Source organism: Nyctibius grandis, chromosome Z (assembly GCF_013368605.1).
Source record: "Nyctibius grandis isolate bNycGra1 chromosome Z, bNycGra1.pri, whole genome shotgun sequence".
Taxonomy (NCBI): Eukaryota; Metazoa; Chordata; class Aves; order Nyctibiiformes; family Nyctibiidae; genus Nyctibius; species Nyctibius grandis.
The window spans coordinates 84,686,036-84,708,549 of record NC_090695.1 but is presented as its reverse complement, the minus strand read 5'-3'; the positions used below and the strand labels follow the sequence as shown (position 1 = coordinate 84,708,549).

The window sequence follows — 22,514 nt, the reverse complement described above, 5'->3', positions numbered from 1 at the left end:
CAGGAGGAGGAAGCAGGGCCTCAGTGGTTTTCATGCTCTGGAGAAGGATGCCCTGAGGCTGCTGTCTTCACTCGCACAACTGAGATATTGCACCTTACCCACATGATAAAAATGATAATCCAAAAGTCAGGATCTAGATCTATATAGTCTCTCCTCCAGAGCCAAAGGCCAGGACCTGCTTTACTTTATTACTAGTGCAAAGGTATCCCCGTGTTGTACGGCATACAGGGCCAGCCTTCACTAAATGTAGAAGACCGTGGCTGATTTCACTAATGCTTTGGTTCAATGCACGGCTGTACCCAAGCTAGACTAGTCTTATTGAGAGGCCAGGTGACTCATGGTGCAAGCACATCCAGAGAGCTTCCAGGACTCCAGCTGGTGTCTCTTCTGCTGCACGTAGTGGACATGCCACATGCAAAACGTGCAGGCATGCTGTAACCTATAAATCACCGATGAAAGCTTTGATTTTGTAATAGGTTAAACTGAAGATGTGTTTAAGTGGGACCTGGACCAGACCCCTCGAGCTCTCGCTCTACCAATTATGAGACTACAGTAAGATAAAATGGAACTGCTACAGTTCACATGCTTTGATTCTCTTAACACCCCCTCATTCATGTTACGATCTAACTGCTGATGATCATACTCCTGTTTCTGAACTAGGCTCTTTTGAGCAAAAATAAGAGCAGAAAGTAGACGCACCACAATAAAACCTCTGAAACCATTCTCCCTTTTCATCTGCGAGGGAGTGGATCCAAGAGTCTTACTGTTCTGCATTTATTCAACGCTAGCAGAACAGCCTTGCATAGAACTTGCCAGCTGGAGGTCATGGCACTGCTGTAAGAGGCCAACAGCCCCCATCATCACTGCAAAGCAGTCTTTCTGGAACAACGTCTGAAGCCATTCCAGGCATACTGTAGTAAAATTTATGATGGATTTGTAACCTCAGAAACAATAATTTATTGGAAGTCACAGATAAACTACAAGTATTAACAGGTAAAGTACAAACATCAGCAAACACTAACTTACATGGGGTGTGATCAATTCATGTACAATGGGCGTGCAAGAACCTGGACGACCAGGTCAGTGCACTGGATAAGCTGCTTAGTAGCACCACTTCTCTGCAAATTACACAGGGTGGTATTTACTGATTTAAAACTGACTGGATGCCATTATGTTCAATATAACATTAAAATAGTGAAATAGTCTCATGAGCTACAGTTCTACTGGTCCATGTTCTGCCTTCGTTTATATAAAATTCATTAATGCAATCAAGAGCAGAATCTGTCCCTTAATCTTTTTAAAATTAAAAATTGAATTTAGAGCCTAATGCCTAATCTTAATTTGATAGAAAATGCTTGTACTAGATATTCTCAGGCTCAAGACCAATATTGGCTACAAGATCCCAAGTAACTAACCTGTAGAAAAATGATCAACACACACGCAGGAATTTAAACCAGTACTGCTTCATAATCTTCACAGGTCTCTTCAGAAACCCATTTTTAACTTCAGTCCTTGATGCCTTTCAGCTCCAAGAACTTTATACATTCCAAAGCAGTGTCTTCAATGGATTTTGATGAGCCAGCAAGATTTGCAGCTAAGTAAGGCATAACACCTGATGTCACTTGATTAAAGTAACACACCTGTTTAAACAAAAATAAATGAAACAAAGAACACTGTGGATTGCCATAGTTAGCCATTTTTTTTTGGCAAGCCTAGATGAGTATCAAAGTTTTTATGAATGCAAATAGAAACATATAATGCTTCCAAAACTGAAGGCAATAATTAACATAAAAGAGCATGCCTTTTTTACAGTACTTTAGTGATCTCAGTGTCCTCACTACTGCCAGCATCTGTAGGTAAATGTGCACAGCAGTATAGCAAGAGACATTATGTGTAACCTGTTAAATGTATGTGCTTTATGAACAAAGCTGTTTCCTGAAAAAAGAATCCCAGCCACTGAGAGCTGCTGAATGTTTTCAGAAATATATTTTCTTAAATGAAAAAGTTATAGCCTTCCCATGGAAAAGAACAGAAGAGGAACATCGTCACTGGTCCAGAGATGGGATTCAGATTGCATAATTTCCAACATATGAAAGTTTAAGTGTTTAATCTGAACTAATTCCTTGGACTTCCTCTGTAGTCAGTGACGAGAGATGGACACCATCAGACACCAGTTTAATGCACATCTTCCAGAAGTGTATTTTAGGATGGAATGAATGACTCTCTGGAGGTGCCTAGCCATCTCCAGTGCTTAGCTCAGATTTCATTCCAAACATTCAGATTGGCCAAAGTTGGGCAAGATGGGTTCCACTTTGTGGAATAAAATATGTCTTAATAACCACACTGAACTCCGGGGAAACTGCCTCATTTTTTTGTTGTATTGCTGTTAGTGTTCCAGACTGTCAGCTCAAATGAGATGATATGCACGTGTAATACTACAGGAAAGGAGACACAGCTGAGGTCTGCAGAACTACTCACTGTACAGGAGCTGTTGCTGTCACTGTAGATCTGGAATCCAGCACAAAGGATTTCACTTCTGCAGTATTCTGAAGAAGGCGGCATAGACGTGAGGGTAACTGACTTCACAGCTACTATGTAGGGTTCACTGCAGGGCAAGGGGAAGAATCAAACATTTCTTTAACAATATGTTAAAAAAGATACTTGTAAATGACTGCAAAGTATGCACAGCTATACCAAGGATGTTTCCATATGAAGGAAAACAAGCTCCTGTATGTTTAAAGACACGTGTTTGTTAGAAGATTCCGCTCTCTTAAGTCTCATTAAGGCTTTGTCACAGACTCCAATCAAGAAGACTTCTGTGGAAAGCCACAGAACACTCACCCACATAAAACTCCCCCTTTTTTTTAATTTATCCTGCTCTCCACAACCCATGTTTACAGAATCAGGGTCTAGGAGCAACCCTTACTAAGGGGCCTTAAGAGTGTGGCCCCAGGAAAGGCAGACAAGGTTCAATTCTCAGGTGTGGCGGGGGAGAAAGCAAGCACGGTACAGAATACTGCCTTTTAGAAGCAATGTTCTATTAACATGAATAATTACTGAATATAAGAAACTGAGAATAAAGAACGATAAGATACACCAAATGGTCCTATTTATCCATGTTTCATTATGCAAGAACAAAAGGAAATCTAATAAAAAAAAATCAAATGTACGTTAAACTGATGAAATCAGTTTGTATGTTAAAACCAAAATCAGCAGCAAAATATACACATACAATAAATGTCACACTGAGGTTTCAAGAAAGGCCAAGCACTTCCTTGAATAAGAAAATCTCCAGAATTACATTAAATGAGATTACAAAGTCACTTAAAACAAACAAACAAACGGACAAACTCCCTGTTATGTGCTTCAGCACACTGACAGGCCCTCTGGGACATGTTTTTTTCCAAATTGCCTGTTTGGTATTATGGCCTATTTTCCCTCATGACAGAACACTCCCAAAGACTCACTATCAAAGAAGCAATACTGGACTATGCCTCAAATCTGTGATGCTTTGAATTTAGTTCATTGCACCTTCATGTTGCAAAACAAATATGGTTGTGCAAACTCGGGCAGCAACATATTGTATTTTAGATCAGCTACTAATCTGATTTCTTAAAAAATAAGGTATCATCATCTTTGTCACCCAATGACAGGCCCAGATAAAGGTCAAAAGTAATCAAAACTGTGTCTCTAAAGTGCTCACAGTTAAGCTTGAAATTGCATACTCACCTTGGCTTACAGGGTTGCCTTTGAGACACAAGAATCACAAAGTCTTTGGGTTTACAGCCAGTCATGGGTGGACATGTAACATAATATATTTTCTCATCTTCATTCACAGCCTGTAGGACCACACAAGTTCTGCAAACACATTTAACACACACATGCAAACCCTGATGTATGCAATAGCATTTCTTAGGAAAACACAGTACAAACATATATTCCATCCTAACCTTAAGCCCATGATTCTTCTCCTGTTCAGGCAGCCAGGAAGAGAGAGGAACACAGAAAGAAAAACTGAGGTTTTCTGCAACACCTCACCTGACACTACCCCTCTGTTCCACAAAATTGTTGAAAAGTGCTGCAAGGTGCTGGAGCAATGTCTTAAAAGCCTATCTTTTGTGTACTGTCGATACTTACATGCCATACTACTTGCTGAATGAGCAAACATTGTCCATCTGACCCACCACAGGAAAGAGAGTCAGGAAACATTTGTAAAATTTTATTAAAAATTGTGTTCTACTCCATTCAGACAGGGCCACCTGGGTAGGACACGCTCACTGTCTCGGACGTATGGATCACTATCTCTGAGCTTTCACTACAAAAAAAAGGTCTGAATTGTCCTGTACACTGGCAGTAATTGATTTATTTAATTTCAGCTTCTACTGCCTCAGCAATAAGCACTGCTAAGCTGGTATTCCATTTTGACCAATCAGGCTTCATGGTAGTCATAAGAAATCCGAGACTTTGGCTGTAAAATCAACACAATATTTCTTCAGATTTCAGTTGTTACAAGTCATACATTCAGCAGAGATTGTAAATTTTCAAATATCCCTAAGCTTCCACTTTCATGCTCTGGTAAAAGTCTTTCAGGATACAATGACTAACTGAAAAAGCTTCTCCTTTAAGAGAATATTCACCAAATCAAATTAGTTGTCTCTAGTCATTATTCTATACCACATAAGGTAAATAAAAAAAACCTCAAACACCTTTTACAGCAATTCTGAAACCCTTTCCCATTCAGATACACTTTATAAAATGTTATTTTTCTTAAAAAAAGACACTTTGAAGATGATACCCATTTCTTGATTTCTCACTTTGACTGTATGATGAATCTGAGCATGTGTCACAAACAACACAAACATGAAGGAGTCCACAGCATTGCCTCACTTCCTACAGAGAGCATGCACAATGTATTCAGATGGATGCATGCATTCAGAGGGACCTGGACAGGCTGGAGAGTTGGGCGGGGAGAAACTTAATGAACTATAACAAGGGCAAGTGTAGAGTCCTGCATCTGGGCAAGAACAACCCCATGTACCAGTACAAGTTGGGGGCAGACCTGTTGGAGACCAGCGTAGGGGAAAGGGAGCTGGGGGTCCTAGTGGACAGCAGGATGACCATGAGCCAGCAGTGTGCCCTTGTGGCCAAGAAGGCCAATGGCATCCTGGGGTGTATTAGAAGGGGTGTGGTCAGCAGGTCGAGAGAGGTTCTCCTCCCCCTCTACTCTGCCCTGGTGAGGCCACATCTGGAGTATTGTGTCCAGTTCCGGGCCCCTCAGTTCAAGAAGGACAGGGAACTGCTAGAGAGAGTCCAGCGCAGAGCCACGAAGATGATGAAGGGAGTGGAACATCTCCCTTATGAGGAGAGGCTGAGGGAGCTGGGTCTCTTTAGCTTGGAGAAGAGGAGACTGAGGGGTGACCTCATGAATGTTTATAAATATGTAAAGGGCAAGTGTCAAGAGGATGGAGCCGGGCTCTTCTCAGTGACATCCCTTGACAGGACAAGGGGCAATGGGTGCAAGCTGGAACACAGGAGGTTCCACATAAATATGAGGAAAAACTTCTTTACGGTGAGGGTGACCGAACACTGGAACGGGCTGCCCAGAGAGGTTGTGGAGTCTCCTTCTCTGGAGACATTCAAAACCCGCCTGGACGCGTTCCTGTGTGATATGGTCTAGGCAATCCTGCTCCGGCAGGGGGATTGGACTAGATGATCTTTCGAGGTCCCTTCCAATCCCGAACATTCTGTGATTCTGTGATTCTGTATTGACCTCAAGTTATATGCAACCTACTCAAATTAACCCTTTCAACATACATTTGTCTAGGCATGTAATTTTGTTCATTTTAGAAAATGGTAACCTCTGTCCCAGCTCTCTCTTTTGACAGTCCAGGCCAACCAGACTTTTAAATCAGACTTAGGAGAAATTAAATTTTATTTTTAAGGTAAGAAACCCAATCCGTACTTTGACTAATGAATCTTTAATGTCAACTTCTTACAGCAGTTTCTTCTTAATTAGGTAGAAAAGTGCCAACATCTCAAAAATATTTGTATCAGAAAAGGTTAGTTGTCAGTGGATTTGAACAGTCTTAAAGAAAGGTAAGTTCTTACAAGAAATGTTTGTCCCATTCTTGGCGGAACGTGAAGTCAGACAAAAGGGAGAAAGCTAGATGTGACGGTATCTTCACTTGCATTTCAACTTTGAGTGACAACACATCACCCTCCTCATGAGTCCATATTTTTATCTGAAAAAAAGTTAATAACATATTAAAAACAAAGAACGATTGCTATAAATATTTGAACACTTAAAAATGTTACACATTCAGGACACAGCAGATTTTCTCAGGAGTACATATGAAACTATATCTGACAGATGAAAGGCAGATGAGTATTCAACATTAGTTTTACTTTAAAATACAGCACAATATAAAATCAAATACAGTGATAGCATAGTAACATCACACGGTTTTAACTACATCTGGTTAGGGGTAGCTGAATTAGCTTGCAAGTGGAAATGAATAAGCTAAAGGCCAGTATGACCTCTTTCTCACACTATGTATACAGACTCTCTAAATACCTTTCACACTGCAGATGTCTTGGAAAAAAATACATTATTGGACCATGTAGATGTCCCCGCTTTCATAAACAACAGCAGATACACTTAGGAATGAAGGTAAAAACCTTTTCTCAACGTTGGTATAGAGAGTCTCCTCATAGAGGCTTCCGTTCACTGACTTCAAAGGCTGATGGGGCAACCTGAGGACCTCAGGCAATTCTTTTTGTGAATTTGGCATCAGTGACAGGCAACAGATTAGACTTTTTAAATCTGGACAGGTACTGGTCCAGAATTCTGCTGGTTTTTAACATGGCCCTTCAGCCAGGCTGAGTTAAAGAAATATGTCATAAATATGGGAAAGCAAGGGAAGGTAACATACGATTTTTAGAAAGGAATGAAAGAAACTTTATTAAGTTATTAAATTAAACTTTATTTATCTGAAGTAGTAGCGATGGTTACTTAAAGCTTCCAGTAATTCAAAAGTCAAGAGTAGGATCCGTTGGACGTGGCACTAGTGAGCAGGAGCAAGCTGGAGTGAGGCCACTAGATGAAACGAACATCCCTGCAGCATACGTGAGGCAACACAGACTTTAGCAAAATAAGACAAACCAAGGAACTGCCCTCCCTGCCACCAGGATTTTGGGACACATCCAGCAGTCCTGCGCACTGCAGCTTTGGGGAGCTTACCTAGAGACATCCAAAGGTTAAGGTGTTGGAGCGAGTCCAGAGGAGGGCGACCAAGCTGGTGAAGGGTCTGGAGGGTCTGACCTACAAGGAACGTCTGAGGGAGCTGGGGTTGTTTAGCGTGGAGAAGAGGAGGCTCAGAGGTGACCTTATTACAGTCTACAACTACCTGAAGGGAGGTTGTAGTGAAGTGGGAGTCGGCCTCTTCTCCCGGGCAACTAGCGATAGGACAAGAGGACATAGCCTTAAGCTTGGCCAGGGGAGGTTCAGGTTGGACATTAGGAAGCATTTCTTCTCAGCAGGGGTCATTAGACATTGGAAGGGGCTGCCCAGGGAGGTGGTGGAGTCACCATCTCTGGATGTGTTTAAGAAAAGACTGGCCATGGCACTTAGTGCCCTGGTCTAGTTGACATGGTGGTATCAGGGCAATGGTTGGACTCGATGATCCCAGAGGGCTCTTCCAACCTGATTGATTCTGTGATTCTGTGAAAGGGGACCAGATTTTTACAAAAGCACTTTCTGGGCTTTACGAGGGATGATTTTGGATGATATATGGATTACATCCTTGATAAACCTCTTCAACCTATGCAGTCCAGTAGCTTGTCTTTAATTAGTAATTAGTAGAGTTCAACTACTTCAGCTCCCTTTGTCCATGCACATCAGTCACACATTGGCCTGTGTCCCCTTCCCCTAAAATGACTCAACATTTCTCCTTCCAAAATATCTTTTTTTTTCCTTCCCTATTCCTTACTGTGCAGAGCACCTGGAGCTAAAAATATACTGGAAAATTATTTCAAAACATAGTTTTGCCTCCCTTGTCCCACAGTTGCAGTATCTTGTCTTGATTATTCTGGGTCTATTTCTAGTCGTGGGCCTGAACCCTAATACAGAGAATTCAAAAGCAATAACCTGTGCATAACAATGTACACACAACCCTTGCAAAAGAAGGGCTTGGCATCTTCCATAAACCCTGCATAATGGAAGAAGATGGGTAGAAGAGAGTGCTTAGAATTAGTGGACTTTATTCCCAAATTGTAATCTGATATGCTAAATTGCTTCTCAAATCCTAGAAAATTTTAACAGATTTTCATTTTGAAGTGATACAAAATTCATGAAGCTTCATCATCTCTGTTACAATCTTTTGGTTTATGGAGCATTTGTGCAACAACACAGATTTTGTATGTTTCCATGTTTTCATGTTTTGGAAAAAAAAAAATACCCCAATATAATCCAGCAAGCATCTTGCTGGAGTAAAGTTTAGGGTAAAAAAAAAGGCTTAAGAGCTTTAGAAACCAGCTACAGGATGCATGGATCAACATTCCTCTAAGGCATAGAAGAGAAATCATGTTGTCTTAGGAGTCTTCCAGACTTGAAAATCACAAAATGAAGTAGGAGGTGGAGCTGTAAAAACATCTCTCTGCTAAGTGAACACTGGCAAGGCCGGGCTGTTACTACGGGCCTGCAAGTTCTGTGGCTCTGTGTCAAAGAGCTCACAGTGCCACTTTCTACCTTCAAAACCGTCAATCAACTTGGGGGTCATTCTGATTCCAGGGAAAAGGGAACAAATCTTCTGCATATAGAGAAGCTCAAGCTGCTTTGCAAGATCTGCCTACTAGGATATTTCATCCTAAAATACAGCTCAGTCTAATGTCTTTGACAGACTCCTTTCCCATAGAATGGCTGCCTCCAGGCAGAGCGCTGATCAGCACTACTACCTGATTCCCACTATTTGTTCTTTCAGCCTCTTCCGAAGAAACTGTTTCATGGACACTGAAGAGATCTGTTTGAGTGGAGATGCTGCTACGCGTGTCTGTCAGGGAAGGCTAATTAGTTGCTCTGTGCCTATGCCGCTACATACCCTAAATACAGGGATCAAGAGGTGGTACATGAGTGCAGCGAACAGAAGACCAAGAGGATGTGTGTTTGATGGCCTGCAGTGCTTAAGGGAAGATGATGTAATGTTCTGAGCTAGATACAGTTTTCTAAAGGATACTCCTTTGTGCTCACATTTGCAAAAGTGACAAAAGTGAGTGTGAAACAGTGACAAGTGAACAAAACTAACAGTTGCCAAGATGGTAAGTTTCATTAACTGGAGCTGGCAGAAAGCCTTCTTTGGAGCTGCATCTATACCAGCATTTAGGGATTCGAGCACACATGTAAATTTGACTGGAGGAGGATTGGTATAGGTGAAGTCAAAGATTGGTTTCATTCTCACTTTCTTCTCCAAAGAGCAAATCTAATCCACCTGGTAGGTTAATTTAGAGGCAAGCATACAGTCACATATGGGGGCAAGGGTACCCTCTGCCTACTGCTGACACCCACACTTTGTCAGCAGTCTACCCTCTGCCTGCAAGTAGATGCTAAATAAGAAAGAAGACTTACTTATGGAATACACGGTACACAGAAATCGAAGTGGCCTACCATCATAAGTATGGTTTGCTGTTCACTGCATACAGCCTTCCAGAAAAAAAAAAAAAAAAAGGTAGCATGCTGCCCTGGATTCCTGCCACTTCTTTAAGGAATATCTAATGATTGACAATGCCAGATTACGCAGAAATGTCCAGAACAACGGGAATGGATGGCTACTCTCCATCCATTGACAGCACCAGTGTGATTTGAATCCTACATCCTGCCTGAGATTTTGCTGGATTTAAGATACCTACTTCAATTAGATGAAAGAACAGCTAAAAAAGCTACTTAAGATTTTCCACCAGATAAGGCCTAAGTGGTTTAGAGGCAAATCTTACTATCAAGACTGTTTTAAGATATCCAAAAAGAGAAGAAAGTTCCAGACTCCAGTAATACTGGACGGTACCTGGTGGCTTGCTGAGAGAGAGAAGTAACATCAGCTGTTCAAAATGTCATCCAGAATGCGCACTGGTTTTGGTTTTTTTTGTATGAAGCAATTTCTTCACAACATTTGGTGCTGGTTCTATTACAGGCTTCAAGCATTTAGGGTTAAGAAAGAAACTGAGATTGTGGCAGTCCCAGGGGATGCAGAAAGGATAATGACACAGTCTTAGCAAAGGCTTGAGAATCATGCTCAATGTTTCAGTCTGACTGTTCAAGCTTGCTTTTTCCAATATGAATGCTGTCTGTCATTTAATTGGCACAACAGTGTTTACTGGAAGTAATTAACCACTGGAACAACCTACACATGGAACTGGCAGATTTTCCATCACTGGAATTCCTTATGATTTATATATGCTCTTACTCAAGCAGCTTATTGACTAGATGCAAGAATCAGTAAATGAAGTTTCATAGCCTGTGACATGCAGGAGGTCAGACTAAAAGATTGTAACAGTCTTTTCTTGTCCCAAACCGCCTCTGAATCCACATGATCTTAAAGTAATCTGCCAGTCACTAACCGTATTTCAGAAACCAAACCTTAACAGATGTCTCTTGATAGTTTCGAAAGCATGCACTGCAACTAGGTTAAAACTGAGTTTTCTCGGCTAAATTATCTTGCTACTGGTTTTCTTAACAGCACCTTCCTATCTTAAAACTGGCTTACGCAAGACTCCTTACTGATTTTGAGCTTATAACACAGATCAATGAACAGAGAGGTGCTTTGCTTTCAGGCTTTTGTAATTTTTTAATAGAAAAAAGGCAGAAATAAAGATATCCAAAAGGGAAAACGTGCATAGAAAAAGAGTCAAGTGGTCCTCTGAGAAGACAGACACTGAAAAATACGGTATATAAATTGCTGCCACCTGCCGCCTGGCAGTGTCCACTTGGAACTGTCACAAGATAATGCCTGCTACTTAGACACATCTCCCATGCTGCAAAGCTCATACAGGCAGTATATTACAGACTGCTGCACACATTTTGCTTATCACAGTGACATGAGAAGCCCCACAGATCATCAACAAAGATGTCCAAGTTTGTTGTTTTGCTGGAATCAAACAACTTGGCAAAACCACAGAAGCACGTTAGTCATGGCAAAGAGAACGTCTCACAGAAATGAGACATGGGTTGGTTTGTGTTTTTACACTCTCCTGTGCATTGCTCAACAAGCCCAACTGATGGGTTGCTGGCAAGCCTGCCCTTGTGGGATCCCAAGTCCTGTGTTCACCAGTCATTCAGACCATCTTAAAACTCCTCCACGGCACTTCCAGGTTGCACAGCGCTCTGGACAGAGTTTGCTTCGCAACGTTTCAGGGAAGCTCTGGGAGTTTTGGTTTTCAACCCTAGCTACAGTAAAACCAAACACTGCCAAGTCAATGTATTTATTTACAAATGAAAAACATTGCTTTTCTCCTCCCACCTCGTCTGGTGACACATAACTGAAGTGGCTATGTAGCTATTCCACAATTATGCACTTACATCATCCAGTGTTCTGGTTATTTCCCATCCTGGTTTTGCTGCAAGGTGTGTCAGTGCAGCTATATTGCTGTAACTCACATATGCCTGAAACGTAAGATACATTTCTGAAAATGAAGAGGTAAACGTACATTTCACTAAACATTCAGAAATTAGATGCTCTTTTTCTATCATTATCCCGCAATCACAAAAAAAAAAATGTGTATTTTCTCATAAGTGTTTTCCTTCCAGAAAACACAGTCCAGTAGTTTCTGAATTAAATACTTCCAGTAGCTAGATTATGTGCTCACATGGCTGGTGGCAAAACAATCCTAATTAAACAACAACAAAATACTAGTTTGGGCTTCTCCAATTATAAAGCAGGGCAGAAAAACTGTGACCACCAGAGAGATAATACAGGTAAGCTCTCAGACCACTAAATTAATGATTTTGTACATCTTCCTCCTAAGTAATGAAAATCTACTAGAAAATTAACCTCTTCATTGCTATCAAGCTGTAGTCTATCTTGTCAATTGCTTTGCACAGCAGGCTCAGAGCAGAGCAAGTGCAAATATACCCATTATTTATGCTTGACTACAGTGGTTGGAGTTCTCATTTAACCACTGTATAAAAAGAACACAGCTTTAGAGTCTTTAATGACAGGTTTTAATTTAATATTAAATAAAACCTAAGTAAGCCATTTTTATCACTGTGTGCATATTTATATTTATTATTCTGCAGAAAAGAAATGCTGCTTCAAACAGTGGAGATGCCACTGTTAACAGCAAATCACTTCCTGCATTATAATTCTCAATTATTTATTTTTTCAGGTAATGGGAAAAGATCCGGTAAAATTTCTGGGAGCCACTGAGATCTTAAATGCAATGAAAATTTAACCACAAGAATTCAACACTAAACTAACATTTAGGGTGTCTATAAATCCACCTGAATTCAGGTTCATCACTATGCATTTAATGACACAGGAACATTCTAGGGCCTAGCGTGTCCAAGACAGAAACACGTACCACTTGATGCAGAGTATCTAGGAATGAACATATGTTTTCACCTCTCTTTCCCATAGAAACAAACTTCACGCTGTTTCACTGTTTATATGTCTGTTGGTATTGCCATGTCTCTCCCCTCACTTTAGCATTTCCTGAATGGTCTCCTCAAAGCAATTTTTGAGGTCAGTGGCTGGATAAAGGAAAAAAAAACCCAAACTAATTCCTCTACAGGAGAATTCAGCGTTTTAAAAGCTGGGGACACTGGGATGTAAATCTGCAGGAGACCTTACAACTCTGCTGCTTAAGGGACCACTTGATAAAAGAGTTCATCCTAAAGACATTTTTTATGCTTTGTATGAAACTTACTCTTAAATCAATAGTGATTCTTTTTCAGAAGAAAAAAAAGTGTTCATCTTATTACATGTTTATCCGTTCTTCCATGACCATGATAACGCTTAAGTACAGAAGGTTCACTTTGGAAACTGATATGGCCTGTACAACTGTTTTACACACCCAAAAAGCATACAAATACACACAAACACACCATTTTATGCAAGTAGACAGTAGGACACAATCTACAGATTACCTGGTTGCTTCTCTCCCAGGGATCAGAAGGTTTGTCTTCTTTAGCAGACAGCATGCATTTTCTAAAACAAAATTCAAAGGGAAAATAATAGCATGAATTGGTTCTTTACACCTTCTTCTATATATGCTAGAAACAACCACTTCCGTAGGCTTAAATGTCTTCTAAATACTTCACGGGTATTTTATCAATTTTCAGTTGCAAGACAGGTTTGCAATAACTCCTTCTTCTTCCCAAAAAAGAAAGGGAAAGGAAATAACCAATAAAGCAAAGTCTTTTTGAGACAAATAGCCTCTAATAATTTCAATGCAACTCAGGCAGAATTATTTGGGAAGTTAAGCAACATAACAGTTGTGTTTGAGGAGACTCTGACTGCTTAACAAATGATCACTTTTTTAGAGGATACATTAAAAAATTAAGTCTTCAAAATCAAGTTTTTGTAACCCAACTATACCTGGCTAGTCGAATTCTCCTTCGGGCAACAGCTCCATGGTATCGCCTCATACCATCCTTTATAAAAAGTAAAGCAGACAGTAATACATCTGATTATTTTAGGGCATAGTCTAAAAAAAGACAATTAAAAATTATTTCTTACAGATGGACAAATGCCAGAGATGTATTATAAATAAATGAAGAATTGTACTCTGTACATTGGCCTTTCCCCAGATTAACCCAAGTCAGTGGTTTACTTTTGACTTGACAATATTCCCCTAAATTTGCAAAAACGATCCAACAAAAAAGTTGTAGCACAGCAGCGTACTCCTAAACCAGTGGCAGCTGGGCAGTGCACCACACACGTTCTAGTCTTTCTAAATATGCCACCCACCAAATAAACTATTAATCCAATTCATCATCATCTGATGTTCAAAGCACGAAGGAAGCATGGAAGAATTCCTGTTTTAGTGCACATGGATCTGGGACACAGAGCAAGCACTGTGCAAAGAGATGTCATCTGTCCTTCAAGGTGGCAGGTCTTTCCCTTCCTTTATTATTACTCTGCCAGGGTGGATTTTTTTTGAAGCATGGAAGTGACCCAAGAGCATACACTGCATTAAAGGTCAATAGCACTTGTTACCTTGAAATATATGCCACTTTGGAAAAGCTTCTTTTCCTCAGCTTTTAAGAGCTGACATGTAGAACAAGAAGAATCTCCAGATTACTGCATCTCAGCCTTCTTTAAACCAAGAACTATACAGTATTTTTTGAAGACATCTCTTGCCTGTTTTGTAGAGCACTGCTATACCAGCTGTCACTTTCGGTCAAATGACCACTGAAAGTTTAAACTACCTTGAGCACATACTAGTTTTCACAGATTTTTTTTTTTTCTTCAGAGGAAGAGTCAGTTTTTCCTCTTGGAGCAGCCTGTAATGGGCAGTAGTGCCTCAGCTAGTACACAGGACACACCTTGATTTTTTTTGTCCTGTTGCCATCCTATAAAAAATAGGTTCTCTGATATTAAATAATCGTTTCATTTCTGTCTGCAGTGGCTCTCTAAAAATCTCATAATTGGAGCAGTAAGGTTAATGACAGGTGACATCACAGCAAATAATTAGACAACAATATTCAAACTGCTCTGAGTGCTTCATGAACCACTTTCAGGGAAACACATGCTGAGATCTCCACATCAAAGGAACTGGAAAGCCCACCCGTGTCATGGGATTTGATTCCTACAGACTTCTTTATTACCTCTATTTCTCATCTTCATTAAGGGTTTATAACAATAACTTTATTCACGGAACACTTAGGAGTTGCATCTACAGTCAGTGGAGACTGCACAAGACAGATGTAGAAGGGTGCAAAAATCTGCAAAAAGCAGATTCTTCCTTCCTGTCCATCACGTAATTAGAGAATTTCTAATGATTACTACCCTCCATTACACCTCTCAGTTTTGGATGACTGAAGCTAACAATGACAAATCTCTCACTTGAAGGCAAACATTTTATTTAGAGGTTTTCTCTTCTGCAAGAAGATTCATTTCAGTGCCCTGTTTAGTCCTTGCTTTCCCAGCAAGGTTCTAGAGGCTGGCTGTGTGACAGGCAGTGTCCTGGGCTGGACCACATAATTTCATGTATGCATTCATCCCACTCCTGAAGACAAGTGCTGACCTTTGTAGTAGGTTTGATTCTGGGGAAGGTGAGCAGCTCTCCTTTGTCATTTACAGCGTTAAAAATGAGAAATGCGCTGTTAATATGCCGTGCTTCGTCCGTGATCCATTCTTCACAGTTATAAGCCTCAACACGGACACCAACCTCCACGCTGAAATGGAAGTTTAAATTAATTATTGAACTACTACAAGTGATGCAGAAGCAGCCCTGAGACATACTAAAAAGGGCTGCTGTACACCTTCCTGTGTGCAGGAAGCCTGACTCAAATACCTTCTGTAGCACACAAAATAAATTAGTCCAGACAGACATGTTTCAGAAATAAAATAAAAGGTGGCACTAGCTAAATAGCATTAATGAAAAGAACGAAAATTGTGCTAAGAAGCAAAATATGAACACCAGTAAGCATACTGTGAGAACAGACAGCAAAAGTGAACAGACAATATTGATTTGACATTCAGCAGAAGCATAGTATGAAGGTAATTCATGCCCTGCCAGCATTCTGCGGGGACCAAATACACCTACAAAGAAAACAGCCATATAACACCAAAGCCAGGATAACATTTGTCCTGTGTACAGAATTTGGAGGAGGAATTCCTTTAGCTTCTGCCTTCTTGAGGCTTGTCTTGCTATACCCCTCGCAACTTCTGAACATGTCTTCCTGCTCGAACAGGGCTCCACATGAGTTGTGCCACACCCCCGGCATAACCAGAGGGTCTGTTGGCCCAACTTGTCATTCCTGTAGATGGGGAAAGAGCCTAGCAGAGAGGTGCTATCCCTTTGCCAAAGGTCGGAGGAGAGTCATTCTCTGTGAGGCAAACACAACAGTAGCCCTAAAACTGCAGAGGAGATAGCACATGCATAGGAAAGAGAAAGAGAGAGAAAAATGATTAGCAGGCAGGATCTGTGCAAGACTGGCCAACAGCCACACCACCAAATTCCAGAAGCAGGTGTTCAGTGTGCCAAAATCTGTTTCATGCTTACAGTGTCCATATACTCAACTAAAGATGAAATTTCAGCATGGGCTGTAGTCATTTATTCCGAATTGCAACTGGCAAAGCCTCACCTCTGCATACACCCTAACCAACGCTGGGAAGAAAGAAACAAAACAGAGCATGAATTTTGCCAGTAACCAGCAATAAATAGAACCCAGATCTGTCAACAGATACCAAGACAGGAAGATGCTAGCAGCAAGCTAGAGTCTTTGCGACCAACTCATCCCTTGAAAATCCCTGAATTTCAGAGTGATGTTTGAGTTTGCAGGATTGGGATTTGGCTGCAAATGATCTTTAAATTGAGAGTGAAAGACAGAGATTAAATTTTTAAAAGATTTCACTGATAAAAGTAAAATAAAGCACATATAGACAGATAGTTATAGATACATCCCTCAAAGCACCAGCTGAAAAATAATTCATTCAATAACGCAAATCCTACTGACAGCTGAAACCTGAAACATGCAGTTAGGCTGGTGCTGGAGAAATCAAGGAAGACAAGCAGGTGAGGAGCTTTACCTATTCTGAAACGTATTGTTCACAATTGCATTGAAGACCAGGCGGTCACCCACAACGGATGGTCCCCAGAATTTAAACATATTGACCGATTTCAAGATGGGATATGAACGACAAAGGCGGCTGAAAAAGAAACCAAGAGAGACAGAGAGCAAAACATACAGTCGTGTTAAAGAACCTCCTCTGTTAGGTTTGAAGTGGGCAGTGATTAGAGCAACAATGTTTGCACAACCTAGAAGATCACTATATTACACTAATTTATTCCATAACCCACGGAAACAGAGTTAACATGTTCAGCTCCAAGAGCATATAATTCGAGCTTCAAACATAATAATACCACTTATGTCATGCTGTTTCATTTTCAACACACTTTACAAACACCAACTAATTAATTCTCACTGCTTGATATTACCTTCTTTTGGAGCCAGACCACGAATCCCTTACCTACAGAGTAACCACTTAGTTCACAGAGTTTCATTAATTTTTGTACGACTGCATGGGGAGTAGGATATTGCTCAGTACGTAAAAATGCCACATCATAAAGCCTTTACACAATTAAAAGAAACCTGAGGAGAAAGGTTGAGCACCAGGAACAGTGTTCAAGCAAAGCAACATCAGTCTATCTGTTCTTTTTAATATTTGTACTTTTTTGCTTGTTTGTCAGATGTTTTCTGCTAGTGTTACATGAAATAAGAATAAAAAACTACTCATATAACTGCCAAATGCATAGTTGGTGGTTTTTTTTTTTTAATTTGGTCTGGTTTACTAACTTATGTGCAGTTCGCTACTGATGCTGAGCTGGGAGACTCATCTTTGCACATACAAAAGGATAGAAAGATGTTGAACTGATCACTTATCGATTCAGAAACACAGAACTGTTGGCTACGCTTCAAAAGCTGAGGGCACAATAGTGTATTACAAACACATAAATCTTAGTAATTCTGTTCCCTCTGTCCTTCCAATTACGTAGTGCATCTGTTCACCTGTCTCTTCTTATTTCAGATCTGATCCTGTACTGTGTTCAATTACATGTAGTCAGGATCAGCTGGCTTGTCGTACTGGATCTCTTTGAACTGCTTGTCAAATAGGCTTCAGCCACTCTGGTAAAACTTTGCTGGTCTAGTACAGAAGATAGTCTGTGCCGAGTCCCTTTCCATGAGCGTACTAGCACAGCTGCTCTTTGGACCAGTGTCATGGTTTATTGCTGAGCTGGCTATTAAACGGAACTATATTAGATCCTTTCTGGATAACATTCCTACTGGTACCTCAGCAGTAACTGCAAACTTTGAGCATTATCAGTCCTAGGAGCAGACACTGTCTGAAAAACATGCAGTTAGTTTTAGAAAGTGCAGTTACTTACAAGAAACTTAACTGAAAAGGAAAATCAGTGAAAAAATTGGTTCTGTTCTGGTCCAAACCAGGACAACCAGTACAGTGTGCAAATAGATACACACCTGATCAAATCCAGATACACTGCTAAAGGAAAAGTTCTGCAATACTGTGCCATCTACACTAGGGAATTCCAACAACTCATCACTTCTCTGACCTTCACAGACGTTCCAGAAAAAAATCTGCAGTACAGATACAAGTTAAAGGTTTGTGGAATTGGGATCTAGTTCGCAAGCTCTCCAGAGTGGGCAAAAATTAGGTTTCTTCAGCCATTCTGAATGTAGTCAAAGCCCCACTCTTTACCGGCATCTCTGTGCATCACATGAACAGGGAACAATATACAATAATGCCATCTATTTTTAGGCTTTGAAAAAACACGCTCTGTGCTCATGCATGTGTGCAAAACTCCTCAGTAAGAATCTCATATGCACATCTGAGAATAGACTTTTCATTGTGCTGTTTTTAAACTTTAAAATACAGTTCCTAGCTTTTAACTCAACTGAACTCTGCAAACTAATGTGTCAGTATTGTTAAATGTATGCAATTATCTGTAGCTAATTAATTGACTGGTACATCTTTTTAATAGACTAATACATTCAAATGACTTTGTAATTTCATTAAGAATAATTTGCTCTTCTGATTTAAAACGCTAAATGGTGATCTTATTTACAATGTTCACTATAAAGATGCAAACAGTATTATTGAAAATAAGAGAGGAATAAAACAGAAATTTGGCCTAAATATTCATTTTTTCCTGGAAAACTAAGCCCTGAATGCTTTTAATGCAAGTGTAAGAAAGCACAGATGCAGTTCAAACTAATATTACTAAAGTTCAAATGACTTTATTGCTATCTGCAAGATTTTCCTTTACTGTTCAGCCAAAAAAGTGGAGGCAGGAGGGAGAGGGGAGAAGGAGGGTGAGTAACCTTTAAAATGCCCTTAGAAATTTATTTGTCAAGGGTTAGCCCTTCTTTTCTGTTCTTCCACCAAAGTTTGTGGCCATAGCAACTCTTATCTCGCACCTACAAAGGTCAGATCTAATTGTGAGTGGCCTCACAAACGGTTTGTAGCAAGACTAGCTATTTCTCAAGCATAAACTACAAAATTTCTGTTTTCAACAAGCCTCTGTCACCAGCTATTATTCCTGAAATTTTCAACACAACAAATCGTGTTTGACATTCCTTAGTTCAAAGAAAATTTTTTCAGTACTCGGTTTGCTGATGTTTTCCTTCCCTTTTTAAACCCAAATGTGACTCTCACTAGGTTAAATTTATCAAATGAAAACAGGTAAATATTTTGGGTCATTTTATGGCAAAACTCTGAAACAAACCCTTTGAAGCCAATGAAATTACACACTGGGGTAAGGTCAGTGCATTCTAATGTTACTAAAACAAGCTGTTTATCCAACCACTACAGAAAATCTGTTGTTATCAGTACAACCACTGGCTACAAATCAAAACTATATGAATAATGAATGGGAAGTCTTTTAATTATTAAAGTTAAAAAGTGAAAACATATCTAACATCCCTGCAGTGAATTAGGTCACTTGGTATGCAAGGAGAATTCAAACTGAAACCCAAGTGTTGCTTACAAAGAAGCTTTGTACAGTGTCCAAGAACAAGGAAGGAGAAAAACAATGATTTGATTTCAGGGGAAGAGGAATTAAATGATTGTATGTCTAGGCCATACTGACAAGCAATACTAGGCAGTATCACAAAAATGCTTCGCACTTATTACCAGAAGATGTCAGAGCCCTTTAAACTGCTAAAAATATTGCAACCTATAGGATGTGGGACTCAGAATGAAAGGTTAAGTGACTTGCTGAAGGTTATGCATCCATTCTGTGTGTGCACCAACAAAAGAGAACCTCTTTCTTTTGATTCTTCTTCTCTGACTTAGTCTTCTGGCATAAGGATCTGCAGATTAACATCTAGAAGCCTGTTCATTTTTGAGTATCAATTGAAACAGGGTCAGTATCTGTTTTATCCTCACTTAACAATTAACTCTGCTTTTAAAAACACTGCACCAACCACAGGGAGCCCAAATCTCTATTCCTATGTCCAATGCTGACTTTCTGCAGAGATTCTCAGGACAACATAGCCTCTTTTGCCTTAGGGTCTGCATGTGTAACGGAAAAAGAATAAAGACTCCCACAGTGGTGCGGCATGCTGTGGGAACTGTACCATATAAACAGTTCAAAGGCCTCCTGCAATCTGAGGAGGAAGAAAAGTCACAAAAGTTTGGGTCTGTATTTGTCATAAAATAAATCCCTTTGAAACCCTTAATACTAAAATCACATCCATTTAGAACCATATGCAAAGACTACGATGTAGAAAAGTACCTTGCTGAAATACTTGCCACTGTCTCCATCCAAGCCATGATCTGGCCACCGAAAGTGTTTCCATGATGGTTTGCATGAGGAGGCTGGACAAGCTCAATACTCTGTACATGAGTACGGTCAGTTGAAACTGCATCTTCCTCTTCAAAAGCATCTGAAATACAGCAGCAATATATTAATAAATTATTTCAGCTAGTAACTCGGATAGCCAAGAAGAAAATACCCCCAGTTACTGAAGTGTGCAATTTGCTTCAGACACAATGAAAACAAGCAAAAAAGAAAGACACAGAAGACCTCTGTTCTTTGCAAGGGAAGCAAGAAGCTGAAGATTTGCTCTCTTCTTCCAAGAGATGTAAGAGGTGGGAGATGGTGCACCCCACAGTCTATCACAGCACAGTGATCCTTCCCAGCCCTAATGATACCCTTCAAAAAAGCTGTGTCAGAAGCAGTTACTGTGAAAGCTGGCTAGCTGTGAATGCAGGCAGCCAACAGGCTCAGCATGTGCTTGTGATTATTCATGGTTCCTATGTCGTCAGAGCAGTTTATCACTTATTCAAATGCCTTTTTCATAGACTTTGACCACCATGTATGATGGGCACCTGTGCAAATGTGTCTAATTAAGGTTAGAGTATGACCTGATTATTTAATAACCTGCTACAAATCTTGTGATTACCAGAGACAATATAGAACACATGAAAGGGAGAAATACGGATCTGAATCAGTAACCACCTTCGATTATCTCAGGATTTCCCATTCCACTTTCAAATGTTTAGCCATACATCCTCACTCTAGTCTTTGTTTTTTGCAGTTATATTTTTCAAGGACAGATTTAGGCATGAGATTATGTCAATCATTTTAAAAGTGCATATCTGTGCTAGAAGCTACTTGACCTGAACTGTACTTTTGACTTTTGCCATAATTAACTAACTTTATGATTATATAAATGTGTGGACACATTTGACTAATTTGCACTTTGGACCTAGTTAAGTTGTTGCATAAGATGCATTCAGATGACAAACTTCACTTTCCGGATATGATTTATAACTATTTTGCTACCTGGCAGCCTTTACACACAATGTTTTCTTCTCTCTTTCCCCTATTTTGCTTGTTCTGTCTCCTTAAGGAGGTGAATTAGTGCTAACAATAAGATCCTTTGAGGAAGTTTCCAGGCAAGGCATTGGAAACCAAAATCATCAACCTCTGATTTGTCTTTCATGGTATTAAGCTCTCCCTATGAGACAGTTACCACGAAGACAAATAATTTGTTTGCTTGTAGCAAACAAGTCTCTTCAGTTCTACACAGTCTTATTAAATTCTTAAGACTAGAATTTATGTTTACAACAGGTTTCATCTTTCCTCAGTAAAAACACATAATGACTTGTTGTTTTTACAGAGTTAGGGCTCAGATTTCCTAAATACCAGCATGTTTCTTAACTGTTGTGAATAATGTCTTTTGCAAGGGAACACCGCAACTTTTGAGCACAACTGTCTTTAAGAACAGAGATTACTCTCAGAAATAAAGATGAATCTGTTTCTTGGCTCAACTTTTCTCATTTGGTCATGAGAAGCTTAAAATTTTACCTGTTTTGACCTCCATGTCATGAACTTTCTCCTGCTTGTTGGGAATGATCTCATGGCATAAACATAGTTCTTAGTGCTTTCTTGCAAAGACACAGCCATAAGCCTGAGTGAATTTTATCCTTCTATCAACATTACAACTAGTGTCATGGGACTTTATTACCGTATTGCAAAGTTCCCTGTGAACTGTTAAACCTTACACATACAACCTACATGAAGATCTGCATTTCACATCTATTTAATGCATGCTTGGCCTTCAATCCTGCATTTTTAAATCTGTACTTTCTGAAACACAAAAGAATACCACTCTATTAGAATAACTGTCCTACACAGCTGCACAAATCTGGCATAAGCTTTTCTACATGATACACAACCTCAAGGAGCTCTACTTGCCAGACTCTTCTCAGTGGTGCTCAGTGACAGGACAAGGGGCAACGGGCACAAACTGAAACACGGGAAGTTCCATCTGAAAG

General features: G+C 40.0%; 1 protein-coding gene across 1 annotated transcript in view; it reads right to left on the bottom strand.

Annotated features, from left to right (window-relative positions):
- Window positions 1–1,505: 1,505 nt before the first annotated feature.
- Window positions 1,506–22,514, bottom strand: part of ACOT12 (acyl-CoA thioesterase 12) — a 31,314-nt gene continuing 10,305 nt past the window's right edge. Inside the window, exons 6-15 of the mRNA XM_068422962.1 lie at window positions 20,467–20,617; window positions 16,740–16,859; window positions 15,232–15,382; window positions 13,581–13,636; window positions 13,130–13,190; window positions 11,564–11,647; window positions 6,109–6,242; window positions 3,730–3,858; window positions 2,479–2,605; window positions 1,506–1,640 (exon numbers count right to left, since the gene is read on the bottom strand). Of these exons, the coding sequence (XP_068279063.1) occupies window positions 1,506–1,640; window positions 2,479–2,605; window positions 3,730–3,858; window positions 6,109–6,242; window positions 11,564–11,647; window positions 13,130–13,190; window positions 13,581–13,636; window positions 15,232–15,382; window positions 16,740–16,859; window positions 20,467–20,617 (1,148 nt within the window). The remainder of the gene's footprint in view (window positions 1,641–2,478; window positions 2,606–3,729; window positions 3,859–6,108; window positions 6,243–11,563; window positions 11,648–13,129; window positions 13,191–13,580; window positions 13,637–15,231; window positions 15,383–16,739; window positions 16,860–20,466; window positions 20,618–22,514) is intronic.